We start from the raw sequence: 12,222 nt of genomic DNA, 5'->3' as shown, positions 1-12,222 counted from the left end.
CAAGGTCTAGCACACAGTAGGTACTCAACAAATGCCCCTGACACTTGAATGAGGACACTCCCATAATAGCCATAATGTTCAAACCCCGGACTCCACCAGCTGCTCTCTTGAGCTCCAGTTTGGGCAAAAGAAAGTGTCTCATAGAGGTGACTTGACTGGTTTAGGTCAAGGGCACAGAGCAAGCCTGGTGCACAGTAGGAGCTTTATGAAAGCTCTGAGACTTGGCAATGGGTGGTGGTCCCTCCCCTCCCGCTGGCCCGGCTGGCCAGCAGGGCTGAAGCCCAGCCAGGCCTGGCCTCCCCGCCCAGCCAGCAGCAGGGGGCAGGATTTCCCGCAGGTCCCAGCCAGGGCCCTCCTCTGCAGTTTGAAAAGAAACCAGCGGCAATTAACCCTCCCGAGCCAAACCGACCCAGGCCACTTCATATCCTCCTTTCCTCTTAATTCTATGCCAGACCTGGGCAGCCACGGTGGTTAGGGATGGGCCTCTCCCCGAAGGTCAGGGGCCAAGGTGTGAGATCCCCAGGCCTTAGCCCCCTGCCTACTCCTGAGCCTGTGTCCTTATCAGAGAAACGGGTTCCCCCAACCTGAAGGTTAAAAATGAGTGTTCAGTAAGGAGTGGCACGACGGGTGGGCAGAACAGGCCATATTCCCCCTCCACGAGGCCCGCCCTGCTGGTAGGAAGCTCACACCCGAGTCACACTGGCCTCATTTATCTGAACTAGGATGGTTCACTCCAGGCGGAGGTGACTTTGCAGCCCCGGTTCCTATCGCTTCCTGAGTTCGTCTTGGGAACGGGCCGTGCGGCCCTCCCGAGGACGCAGCTATCCGGGGTTTAGGAGTGCCATTAAAAGCGCCCAAACCTCCTCCCCCCCCCCCCCCCAGTAGACCAAATAGTTTTGAAAGGTACGGTAGGGACTAGCCTGAGCAGGGACAGGACGTCCGGGCTGGTGGGGTCGCCTGGGGGCCCTGGTCCCGCCCCCACCCCAGTCTGGAGACTCGAGCTCCTCCCTCCGTCCGCCCTGCCAGCCCGGGAACAGCGCTGCCCCTTTAAGAGCGCGCGGCCCCGCCCGCCCCCTCGGGCCCGGATCCGAATTCCAGGGAGGCGGGGCGGAGACGGCGGGCGGGCGGGTGCGGAGGCCTCAGCCGCGGGACCGGATCGCTGTGGCTCGGGCGGCGCCTCCCTGCGGCGGCCCGGCGCCGCTCGGCTCCTCCGGGGCGATGCTCCCCGAGGCCGCAGGATGAGCCAGGTGAGCGCGGGGACCCCCAGTACCCCCTACCTGGCGCGCACTCACGGGGACCTGGCAGCTGCGGCCTCCGTTCCCCGGGGCTGTGTGACCTTGGGCGGCCCCGCACCCTCTCTGGGCCGAAGCCCGAAGGCCAGCCGGGGCTGTCCGAGGCTCCTCCGAATCCCGGCCGGCACGGACCCGGCCTGCGGCGCTAGGGAGGCTCGGAGGAGGAGGCGGGGCCTGGCTCCGGCCCCCGGGCCGCCCATGGCGCTTGGGATCATAAGCGCGGCTCAGGTCGGCCTGGCTTTGCCACCCACTGCTCTGCGACCTTGAGCGAGCCCTTACCCTCTCTGCACCTCAGTTTCCTCATCTGTAAAATGGAGATAAAATCACTGACACTCAGCCCTGGGCAGGGGCATTGCGGTTACTGTTACTGCTGTTACGTCGTTGTTATAATGAGAGTCCTTAGGGAAGGAGAGCTGTGGGAGTACTTGGGACCTTCCCAGGGGTGGAGGGCCGGGTACCAGCCCTCAGCGATGGAGCTAATCATTCCTGCGGCTGGGACCTGAATTCCTGGATATGTCCTGCCTGTCCATTGTGGGCCCACGCCTGTGGGCTGCATCTTTAGGGCTCTGCTTTTCACCTACCCTGTGGGGCAATAAGGATGCGTGGGGACCTGCGAGGGAGGGAGGATTCAGCCAAGTCTCCTGTTACCCACCTCCCAGAGGGAAATAGGAAACACTTTCGATACTAAGTCATTCATACAAATTATCTCATTAGGTCCTGCAAGGAGGGTGCTATTACTGTACCCATTTCACAGACGAGAAAACTGAGGTACAGTGAAGTTTCTCACAGCCAGCTCACAAAACCAAGCATCTGGCCTGAGATGACAGGCGAGTTACAGGTGGTCAGCGGCTTAGTCTGTACCGAGGGCTTCCTGGGTCCTCACAGCAGCCCTGTGTCCCTGCCCACCCACCGTGACTCGGCTGGCCCCGGGCATGGCGGACCCGGTGGCGGGCATCGCAGGCTCGGCAGCCAAGAGCGTGCGGCCGTTCCGCTCAAGTGAGGCCTACGTGGAGGCCATGAAGGAGGACCTGGCCGAGTGGCTCAATGCCTTGTATGGCCTGGGTCTGCCCAGTGGTGGTGATGGCTTCCTGACGGGGCTGGCCACGGGCACCACCCTGTGCCAACATGCCAATGCTGTCACCGATGCTGCCCGCGCTTTGGCTGTTGCCCGCCCAGCCCGCGGGGTGGCCTTCCAGGCACACAGTGTGGTGCCCGGCTCTTTCATGGCCCGCGACAACGTGGCCACATTCATCGGCTGGTGCCGAACAGAGCTGGGTGTGCCCGAAGTGCTCATGTTTGAGACGGAGGACCTGGTGCTTCGAAAGAACGAGAAGAGCGTAGTGCTGTGCCTGTTGGAGGTGGCTCGGCGTGGGGCCCGCCTTGGCCTGCTTGCCCCTCGCCTTGTGCAGTTTGAACAGGAGATTGAGCAGGAGCTCCGTGCTACCCCCCCGGCCCCCCATGCTCGCACAGTTGAGGAGGACACCCCCGAAACGGCCACCACAGCAGGGGTTCCCACCCGCGGGCCCCGCATGACACCCAATGACCTGCGCAACCTTGACGAGCTGGTGAGTCCGCCCGTGAGAGCGCACGTCCCCACCGCGTGCCCGGGATGGGACAGCCTGCCCCATGGGGTAGTGCACAGGTTGAGCATCAACTGTATACCTGGCCCCAAGGAGTGGGCACAGCTGCTGGGAGGGAGAAATGCTTGGTGAGGTCGCATGGCCCTGCTGGGCGGTGGATGAAATCCAAGCTCCATTGTGTGATCTCCCCACTTCAAGGGCTCCCCGTCCACCAGAGAAGGGCTGTATACCCCTCATCCGGGGGCTGTGTGATTTGACCCCTTCTGTATGTACTTCAGGACTAGACACTTGGAACCACATCACAGAGCTTGAGGTTGAGTGGGTGCCTGTGATGCTTGGCTCTGAGCGAGGTGCCCGGCACACAGTAGGCTCACTGAGGACCGAGGGAAGCTTCCCAGGGCTCTACAGCCCCCCTGCCAACCCCCCGTGGCCCTGTGCACATCACTGGTGGGGAAGCCAGGCCCAGAGCTGCTGTTAGGAACATGGGAGCTGCCAGACTCTACCCCCAGCTCCCTCCTGCTCATCTCAGGACCTGGGTATCCCTAACGCCCCCACAGCCTGGCCAAGAGTGTCCTTCTTATCAGAAGGTTAGGACTATGCTGTGCCTTACCCCTGAGGGGGGTAGCCGGATGGCCTTGGGCAGAGGCTGCCAACCCCAATCCTATCTTGGGCCAGGGTCACCAGAGGCTCCACCTGCTCATTTCCTCTGGCCCCACTGTGGGCTGGGAGGTGGGCTGCCCACATAGCCAGCCTGGCAGCTCCTGACCTGGCCTGGGGGGTGGGGGGGATGCAGATGTGTGCTTGCTGGGCATGTGGCCTGGGTGTGCATGTTGGGGGGTGTGTGTGTGTCTTACATGTCTGTGGCACTGATGTGGCGTGGGTTCCCTGCACTCATGTCCCATGGTTCTCCTCCTCCAATGGACCCAGTCTCTGTGGGGCCTTAGCCTCTCTCTGTGAAGTAGGTGAAGGGGGAGTGAGGACGGCTCCCAGGACAGCCCCAGGCTCAGGGGCTGGAGGGAGGCACCTCACTGGGGTCCCACGCCCTGGCCTGACCACAGGGCCACCCTCCTTTCCTGGTCAGCTCCCTGACCTCCAACAGCCAAAGGGGAAGGGCAGCTGGTGAAAGGTCAAGTGTAGAGCCTGCACCCAAGTCTGGAGCCATACCATCCGTGCCCCCTTTCTCCGGAAGGACCTGCTTCCTCCTGACCCTGGAGCTGCTGACATCAGGCCCCAGGAAGAGGGACTGAATCCCTGACCTCCCGCCTCTCCTCTCTGGCCTCAGGTGAGGGAGATCTTGGGCTACTGCACCTGTCCAGACCAGTTTCCCATGATCAAAGTCTCGGAGGGCAAATACCGCGTGGGAGACTCCAGTCTCCTCATCTTTGTGCGGGTAAGAGCCCGGGGCTGCCCTTTGGGCAGCAGCCTAAGGTGGGCTGCCACACCCCCAACCCCCACTGACAGGCCGTGACCTGCCCACGCTGGGCTCCCACAGGTGCTGAGGAGCCACGTGATGGTGCGCGTGGGTGGCGGCTGGGACACTCTGGAGCACTATCTGGACAAGCATGACCCTTGCCGCTGCTCGTCCTCGGGTCAGTGCCTGTGGCGGGGCCGTGGGGGGGATGGGCAGGCCAGGCTCTGTCTGTGGCACTACCCTTCACGGGCCACCTGTTGTCTCACCCCCGCAGCCCACCGCCCGCCCCAGCCCAGGGCTCGCACCTTCTCCCCACAGAGGGTGTCGCCCACCCCCAGCCCCCGGGCTGGCAGCCCAGCGCCTGGGGGTGAGCGCCGGAGCTCCCGGCCAGAGGTGACGCCCGTTAGCTTACGGGCCTCAAAGGAGGGAATGGAGACCACCCTCAGGTGAGAGGCAGGAGGACCTGTGGGTGGGGGTCCGCGGGTTGGGGGTGTCTGCCCTGGCCTGGATGACAAACGGGCCTGTGCTCCAGGGTGACTCACACCCTGGGAAAAGTTCCCGTGGGTGGGGGCAGGCCTGGCTTCCTATCTCCATGGCAACCCAAGCAACCGAACAACACAGCTGGGGCAGGCCCTGGGGGTTGGGCGACGGCCAGTCCTACCCGCTTCCCTCTGGCCTGCCCAGGAAGCCATGGGCCTGGGGAGGGGGAACTCGGAACCTGGCTTCTTCCGCTGCCTTGGGGTGGGGGTGGGGGGGTGGCCCTGGCTACCGGAAGCTGCTTGGAGTCCCTCACTTCTCTCTGGAAGTCCCCAAGAGGACCAAAGCCCTTGACAGCCCCCACCCCCACCCACCACCACCACCACAGGTGTCTTCCCCGCCCTCAAGCACTTGGCTGCTTGTCCTTTCCTCTCTGGGCCTTTTCTGCATGCCAGTCCTGCCTCTGTATGCCCCATCTCTCTCTCTCTCTTGTTCCGCTGCCCCAGGGCCCGGGACCAGCTGCCCCCCCATCCCCGCTCCCGCCGCTACTCCGGGGACAGCGACTCCTCAGCGTCCTCAGCCCAGAGCGGCCCCCTTGGTGTCCGCAGTGAAGACTCAGGCACTGGCTCCCGGAAGGAGCGACCCAGCCGGCGGCTGACCACGGGCACCCCAGCCTCCCCGAGACGGCCTCCTGCCCCACGCAGCCAGTCCAGAGACCGACTGGATCGGGGGCGGCCCCGTGGGGCCCCAGGAGGCCGGGGAGCCCCGCTGTCAGCCGCCAGCCCTGCCCGGCGGGCCCGGAGCCAGAGCCGGGAGGAGCAGACCATGCTGCTGGTGCGCAGGGACCGAGATGGGCAGCACTCGTGGGTGCCCCGGGGCAGGGTCAGTGGGGGCTCAGGCAGGAGCAGCCCCCAGACTCCCCGGGCTCGCAGCCCTGCAGCGCCTCGGCCTCTCCGGGTCTCCAGCCCCAGTCCAGAGTTGGGTGCCACACCGGCCAGTGTCTTCCGCACCCCCCTACAGCTGGACCCGAAGCAGGAGCAGCAACTGTTCCGGCGCTTGGAAGAGGAGTTCCTGGCCAATGCCCGAGCCCTTGAGGCTGCTGCTGGCGGGACCCTGGCCGGACCAGCCTCTGACCCAGCTCGGGCCCCAGACCCTCCAGCTCCTGACTCGGCCTACTGTTCCTCCAGCTCCTCCTCTTCATCCCTCAGTGTCCTGGGTGGCAAGTGTGCCCAACCCGGGGACTCTGGCCGGATGGCCAATGGGCTGCCCGGGCCCCGAGGCCCAGTCCTGTCCAGCTCTTCCGATGAAGGCAGCCCCTGCCCCGGTGTGGGGGGCCCACCAGATGCACCTGGGAGCCCCTTGGCTGGCCTGGAGCTCCCGAGGACCTGGGCACGGGGCCGGATGGACACACAGCCAGACCGAAAACCCTCACGCATCCCCACACCTCGGGGCCCTCGCCGCGCGTCTGGATCCACAGAGCCTGGGGCCTGGCATGCCCTGCACTCTGTGAGCCCAAGGGCAGAGCCAGATTCCTGGATGTGATGAACCAGCCCAGCTGCCCCCCAGGCCCCCACTCCTTCTCATCCTATTCCTTCGTGGCCTTAACCCTTCTGCATCAGGGAGCCCCCCCTCCACCCCTGCCTCTCGGGTACCAGACCTCATGGGACCAGACCCCTTGGGACCACATGGCACAATGGGACCTCTGTTGTACATTCCAGTTGGGGGATGAGTGTTGCTATTTAATTACTAATATTATTGATTGCCTTAGAGGAGGTCAGTGAGGACCTGTCCTGCGGTCCTGTGGCCCTGCAGAGCCTGACAGTAAAGTATTGTTCCAGCCACTTGTGTCTCCTTCTTGGGGTCGGCCTTGGGGCCATCACACCTTTTGGGGGACCCTTCTTACATGTTGGGGTTCTGGTATTAGGTGCCAGGGAGCAATGACCTCTAAGCTTAAGACCATGCAGCCCACCCAAGAAATGCAAGATGCGCTTCCATCGTTTTCCCTTTATTACCTCCTGAGAGGTGTGATTTTAGAGTCTGTCCAGTGGAGCCGCAGGAGCAACCTGAGCGCTTCCAATCAGATCCACAGCCAAGTCCCTTCTACCCAATGGGACTGTAACCCAATGAGGTCCCAGAAAAGACTGCTGGAGCCCAGTGTGGCTTGGGGCCCTGGCAGGGTCCAATGCAGCTCAAATAGAGTCCCGTCGCCCAGGAGACTGAGTGGGAGGTTTCCTCATCCAATCAGGGAGGAGACTTTGTCCTGTCCAATCCGAGAGAAGTTGGGCAATTTCGTCCAATCCGGGCACCCGGTTGTTCCGATCAAACCACCCTCCCCCCACCTTCGACGTTGACGTCCAGTTCAGTCACATGAGGCTGCAGCGCGCTGGATGCAGCGCCCCCTGCAGGCGCAGGGCCGGGTGCGCAGGGCGTGCACGCACCAAAGCGCAACGTAGCAGCTCGCGGAAAAGACGCAGCACGTGCCAATTGTACTTGGCGGAGCACTCGAGGTAGCCGCAGCGCCAGCCCCTGCGCACCAGGGCGGCCAGCGCGCGCCGAGGCCCGAAGCGCAGCCGCTGCCGGTCCCGCTTGTTGCCTACCACGAGGATGGGAGCCTCGGGTGCGCCCGCCGGCCTGTGGGCCAGATGGGGACGAGGGCTGCTGTGCCGGACGCCCCACGCCAGAGACCCCTCCCTCCGCAGTGGGTATTTACACTCCTGTGGCCAGAGACAACCCCCCCCCCCAAGGAATTACCAGACCCGAATGGCCCAAAGACCGCATAGCTGGCAGACCCGAGACCCAGCCAGGACCAGAGAAGAACCCACCCACTCCCCTTGGGCAAAGGCCCAGCCGGTCTGGCAAAAGCACCCCTCCTCCACCCCCACACACTTGTGGCGGCATCCCCACCTGGTCTCCGAGATGCGTTGCCGTAGCGCCTTCACGTAATCGAAACTGTCCGGGCTACAGATGTCATAGACGAGCACGAAGGCGTCCGTGTCCTGCAAGCTCCAGTCCTTGGAGTCTGGCCACTCCTGGGGCGAGAGGCCGGAGTTTGCCAGAGACTCTTTCTCACTCTCCAACAGCCAGACCCTCTGAAGGGTCTTGACGCTAAACCCACAGTTCATCCTCAGGTCTCTGCCGTCCCCACCATCTTTCTCCAAGCTCCCTAGGCCTTCCTGTCCTGACGGTTGCCAGGATAAAAATTTCTAACCCGTACCTGAAGCCAGTCAGCTGCTTACCAGCCCTCCTTCACTGTCGGCCTCCTCTCTGCCCACCCGCTAGCTTCCTCCTTCCAGCTTTTCAAAGCTCTTCTCGGGGCTGGCCTCTTAGGCCCTCCCTGTTTACCACAGCTGCCTCTAAGCCCCAGGCTCCGTGTTCCCCAGGCCCTTGGACACCATTGATGATGGACAGCTGTAGGCATTCAGGCCTGGGGTGGGGGGTGCTAAGCACATGCTGTCCTTTCCACCTGGCAGGCTTTTGCCACTTCTTTTAATCAAAACTTCATTCATCCTTCCAGGGTCAGCCCAAACGTCAACCCCTCCAGGAAGCCCTGCTTAATTCTGTGTGCTCCTTTCTCTTCACCCCTCGGAGGCATCCAGCTCCAAGAATTCAAAATCTGCCCTGGGCTTCGCACAAATTGCTAAACTCTTTGCTCCAAGTCACAGGAATAAGGGAGCAGAGAATAACCGCCCTAGAAAGTACACCTGTGTCTGGCCCCATCCTCCCCCCACTGAGAGTCTGCTTAATTCCCCAAGCATAAGATGCTCACCCGCAGGGAGGCACGACCATGGTCTGCCATGCACTGATCCAGAACCACCCTCGGAGGCAGGCAAATAATACAGGCCCTTTAGGCGAGTGAGAAAAACCCTCTTTCAAAATCGCCGGGCCTGGGGCCTGATCTTGGACAGAAGCAGGCCGTCAGGGAGAGACACACACACAAACCCCCCAGGACACGTTCATCCTTTAATCCATGAACACAGTTGGGCACCCCAGGGCTGTCCAGGCAGACACGCACGTGTGCACCGAGCACCCGCCACACATACACACACGCTGTCACACGCCCCCGCCCGCGCCGCCTGTCCCCCAGTCGCTACCTCTGGACCCCCAGGGTTCTGACCCGGAGGAGCGCCGTCGCCGTCGCGGATGCTCAGGTCGTAGACCGCGCCGTCGAGCAGCACCGCGGGCCGGTAGAGGCGTGGCCCGTCCGTGGGCCGGTGGCGTTCTGGGTAATCACCGAATAGGAACTGGCGGATGATGGCCGTCTTGCCCACGCCCGGGGCACCCAGCACAGCCACCCGCAGGCTGCCCCCCATGGCCCGCGCGCCCAGCCGCGCCCAGCGCTGTAAATCCTCATGGGCAGGCGCTGCGCCGTGCGCCCCGCGTGCCCTGCCCGGTGCGCCCTGGCCCCGCGCTCCTCATCGCCCCCCACCCTCCCGCCCCCGGAGCACCCTGGGCCAGGAGAGGCCGGGCCAGAGGACGGAGCGGGCGGCCGGAGGGCAGACAGCCGAGCAGGCCGACTGAGGACGAACGAGCAGCTCCGGCAGGTGCCGAAGCTCGGGAGAGAACAGACCCCGCGCGCGGTGCAGACACCGCCTCCGCCCCGCAGCGCGAGCTGGAGGCGCCGCCGGCAGCGCGAGCGCCGGGGTCGGACCTCCTGGCCGCGCGGGTCCCGCAGCGGGTCCCGCAGCGGGTCCCGCAGCGGGTCCGGGCGCGGGGGCGGCGCTGCCTCTCGGTGCCTCAGTCCCGCTGTCCTTCGGTCGCTCCGGCGCCCTGAGTCGCCGCCCCAGCCAGCGGCGCGAGCGAGCGAGGGAGCGAGCGGGCGAGCGGAGCTTCCCGGAGGCGGCGATGAGGTAACCACCGGCCCGCCCCTCCCCAGCTCCCCACTACCCGCCCGGGATGCTCCTCCCGGGAAGGGTCGCGGGAAGGTGACTGGGGCGCAGGGAGCCGGAGGGAGGGATCCAGCCCCTTCGGTGTCCCGCGCTCCTCTCACCTGCTCCAAAATAGAAGTCCCTTCCCGCCCACGCCCACGTCCGCTCCTCCAAACACCGCTCCCGAAAGCTGGCTCCAGACAAACCCAGCCCGCGGGAGTCGGGCCGCCCGGGTCGGATCTACAGCCCCAGCTGCGTGACCTTGGGCGAGTCTCCGCACTGCGGGGCCTCTGGGCTCCGTATCCATCAAACGCAGACACCTTGTTGAGACCCTACTACGTGCTGGGCCCTTCACTAAGCTGTTGCTTAGTGATTACTGAATCTACAGCCTTATCCTGGTTATCTCCCTTTGAGAGAGAAAAACAGGCCCGGGAGGCGACCCTCCAAGGTGGGGGGTGCCAGTGGGTGCCCCCTGACAGTCGCACAGCCTGTGGTCTCCTCTGAGGCGCTCTCCCACTTTTGTCCCGCACACAGAGGTAAATGTCCAGCGTGAAACAATGTATCAGATGGCCCGCACCCAGGTGGGGCTGGACAGAGTGTGCTGAGCCCGCTACACACCGGGTCACAGTAGCTCAGCCCCAAATCCCCGTCCCAACAAGGGTGAAAGATCCAGAAACTGGTCAGCACCACCTCTGTCACTGCTAAGGCCATGTTGTCTCCACCTGTACCCTATAGCTTCCATTGAAGCTCAAATTCCCCCCTCTGTGATACTGGTGAGAAGCTCCTTCTCCATTACAGCTGGGAGAGTCTGCTCCCCATCCTCTGCTTCTGCTTGCCTCCTCCCTGCAGAGTGGGGCTCTCCCACTTCTCTGACCAGATGCACCGGTACTGGGTGAAGTGTATGGATGCCTGTACGTTTCTGCACTGACCAGGCTTTTCACACTTGTGCATCTCCTCAACAAGCATTCCTAGTATTACTGCTCACCAGGACTGGAGAGGTGGGGAGAGGGAAAAATCTTACCTTAGGAGAGTAGGTTCTAGAACACACGGGATCCAGGAATTGTAGGAGCATAGTGTGGGAAGTGGAGGAGAGAGGGGAGCTTAGCCCTGAAGTGAGAAGAGGCAGAGAAGCAGGTGATGGCAACAGAAGGTGCTTCTCCAGAGCACTGGTTGTGTTTTCATCTTCCCACATTAGGTCAGGGAATTGGGTCTTCTTTCACTTTTCTCCTCAGCCACTAGGGAGCTCAGAGCCAGACTTGTGGCTAACCTCTGGAAGGTGTTCTGGGTCTTCAAGCCCAGTAAGTGGGGACTCCTGGCTTCATCATCTTCCTTTCCTGCCATGATCCTTTCCCTTCACCGAACTTCCCCTGTCACTTTGTAACATTTCAGACTTCTGGGTTTTGTAAGCTGCCTCAGTTCCTTTGGGGAACAAGGCTGAGCATAAATAAACTAAGCTCCTGTTCCCTTTTGGCATTCAGGAGAGTTTGGGGCTGACATCAGGACAGTCTTCCTTGAGGCCCTGGGTGGGACCCACATCTCTGGAGCACCCTCTCTCCCACCCTTGGGAGCTAGTTCTGCATGTCCTTCCTCTGGAAAACCTTCCTTGCTTCACTTTCGGACAGAGTGCCTTCGCAGGCAAGGCTTCTTCAGAACCAGCAAACAGGGCTGTGTGTGTGTGGGCGGGGAGCATCTCTGGGTCCCAGTGTGCTTTCTTGGTGCCTGGTTTGGGAATGACGGAGGACTCTCCTCTGTCCTAAAGCTACAAGGCCCAGCAGACCGCACAGGGGTGACCCATTCCCTAGGAAACTCGAGCACCAGCACCCCTAGCAGCAGTTCCCATTTAGGAAGGACACGCCCCGACCCATAGCCGCATGCTTAGGGAGACCTGGGGAGGTGCAAAGGTTTGCCTGAGATTGCCCAGCAGGAAAGTGATGGCGTGGGCACTGCAACCATCAGGTCTGACTTTCTGAGAAGCCTAGGGACCAGAGGGCCTTCGGGAGGAGATCAGCCGGAGCGTGTGGCCCTGCAGGAAAGGACTTTAAGGAAGCCCCCTTCATCCGTGGGGACTGAGGGGAGCTAGGACCGGAGTGGGCCACCCAGGTGCCAAGCTTCCCAAAGACTAGCAAGCCAGAAAAGTTGGGCTGGGATGTGAATTTCAAAGTTTCCCTCAGCGGTCCCCTCACTTCCTGCCCAAGGAGAGGCCGTTAGGGTGCTGTCTGCAGCTCCGCAGGCCCTAGGCTCCACAGAGAGCGCTCATCAAGCATCCACACGTCTGTTCCTGTGGCCCGTAGGACCTGGTGCTGGGCCCACGGTGGCCAAGCTGGTTCCTGCCTGCTCTCTGTGGCTTGTGAAGGAGCCAGGCAAGCACCCAGGCACAGACAGATGAATGGAAAGGCCTAGGGGCTCTGGGGGCTGAGGGGACCCAGGGGAGGACCAGCCTACCAAGATTGGGGGCTCAGGAAAGGCCTGATGCCACACCTAAGCTGAACCCTGAAGGGTTAAGCCACAGAAAGTGGGGCGGGCTGGGAGGTCCCTGGGAGGAGAATCCTGAGTCCACAGCCTCCTGATGCCAGCCTGCTGAGCACCGCCCTTCCCTG

At 62.7% G+C, this 12,222-nt stretch overlaps 2 protein-coding genes across 3 annotated transcripts; one reads left to right on the top strand and one right to left on the bottom strand.

The window, feature by feature from the left end:
• Positions 1 to 1,117: 1,117 nt before the first annotated feature.
• GAS2L1 (growth arrest specific 2 like 1) lies at positions 1,118 to 6,600 on the top strand. Of its 2 annotated transcripts, XM_080821847.1 has the most exons (6): positions 1,118 to 1,247; positions 2,007 to 2,857; positions 4,155 to 4,262; positions 4,365 to 4,461; positions 4,558 to 4,729; positions 5,267 to 6,600. In XM_080821847.1, the coding sequence occupies exons 2-6, from the start codon at positions 2,225 to 2,227 to the stop codon at positions 6,300 to 6,302; spliced, it is 2,046 nt and encodes a 681-aa protein (XP_080677973.1). In that variant the 5' UTR covers positions 1,118 to 1,247; positions 2,007 to 2,224; the 3' UTR covers positions 6,303 to 6,600. The 2 variants fall into 2 exon arrangements, with proteins under 2 accessions (XP_080677973.1, XP_080677972.1); XM_080821846.1 differs by lacking the exon at positions 1,118 to 1,247 and having other exon boundaries at positions 2,102 to 2,857; positions 4,365 to 4,729.
• Positions 6,601 to 6,751: 151 nt separating this feature from the next.
• On the bottom strand, positions 6,752 to 9,670 carry RASL10A (RAS like family 10 member A). Its single transcript, XM_080821725.1, has 3 exons — positions 8,852 to 9,670; positions 7,665 to 7,789; positions 6,752 to 7,391 (listed from the first exon to the last, which is right to left on the bottom strand). The coding sequence occupies exons 1-3, from the start codon at positions 9,068 to 9,070 to the stop codon at positions 7,124 to 7,126; spliced, it is 612 nt and encodes a 203-aa protein (XP_080677851.1). The 5' UTR covers positions 9,071 to 9,670; the 3' UTR covers positions 6,752 to 7,123.
• Between the last annotated feature and the right edge of the window lie 2,552 nt (positions 9,671 to 12,222).

This window comes from Martes martes (genome assembly GCF_963455335.1).
Source record: "Martes martes genome assembly, chromosome: 13".
In the NCBI taxonomy this organism is placed as follows: Eukaryota; Metazoa; Chordata; class Mammalia; order Carnivora; family Mustelidae; genus Martes; species Martes martes.
This window is presented reverse-complemented; position numbering and strand designations above follow the sequence as displayed.

Coding starts and splice junctions, on each gene's coding strand:
- GAS2L1 (XM_080821846.1), top strand. CDS start 2,225: ATGGCGGACCCGGTGGCGGGCATCGCAGGCTCGGCAGCCAAGAGCGTG. Junction 2,858..4,154: donor TGCGCAACCTTGACGAGCTG/GTGAGTCCGCCC, acceptor CTCTGGCCTCAG/GTGAGGGAGATCTTGGGCTA. Junction 4,263..4,364: donor GTCTCCTCATCTTTGTGCGG/GTAAGAGCCCGG, acceptor GGGCTCCCACAG/GTGCTGAGGAGCCACGTGAT.
- RASL10A (XM_080821725.1), bottom strand. CDS start 9,070: ATGGGGGGCAGCCTGCGGGTGGCTGTGCTGGGTGCCCCGGGCGTGGGC. Junction 7,790..8,851: donor AGAACCCTGGGGGTCCAGAG/GTAGCGACTGGG, acceptor CTCTCGCCCCAG/GAGTGGCCAGACTCCAAGGA. Junction 7,392..7,664: donor CAACGCATCTCGGAGACCAG/GTGGGGATGCCG, acceptor TCTGGCCCACAG/GCCGGCGGGCGCACCCGAGG.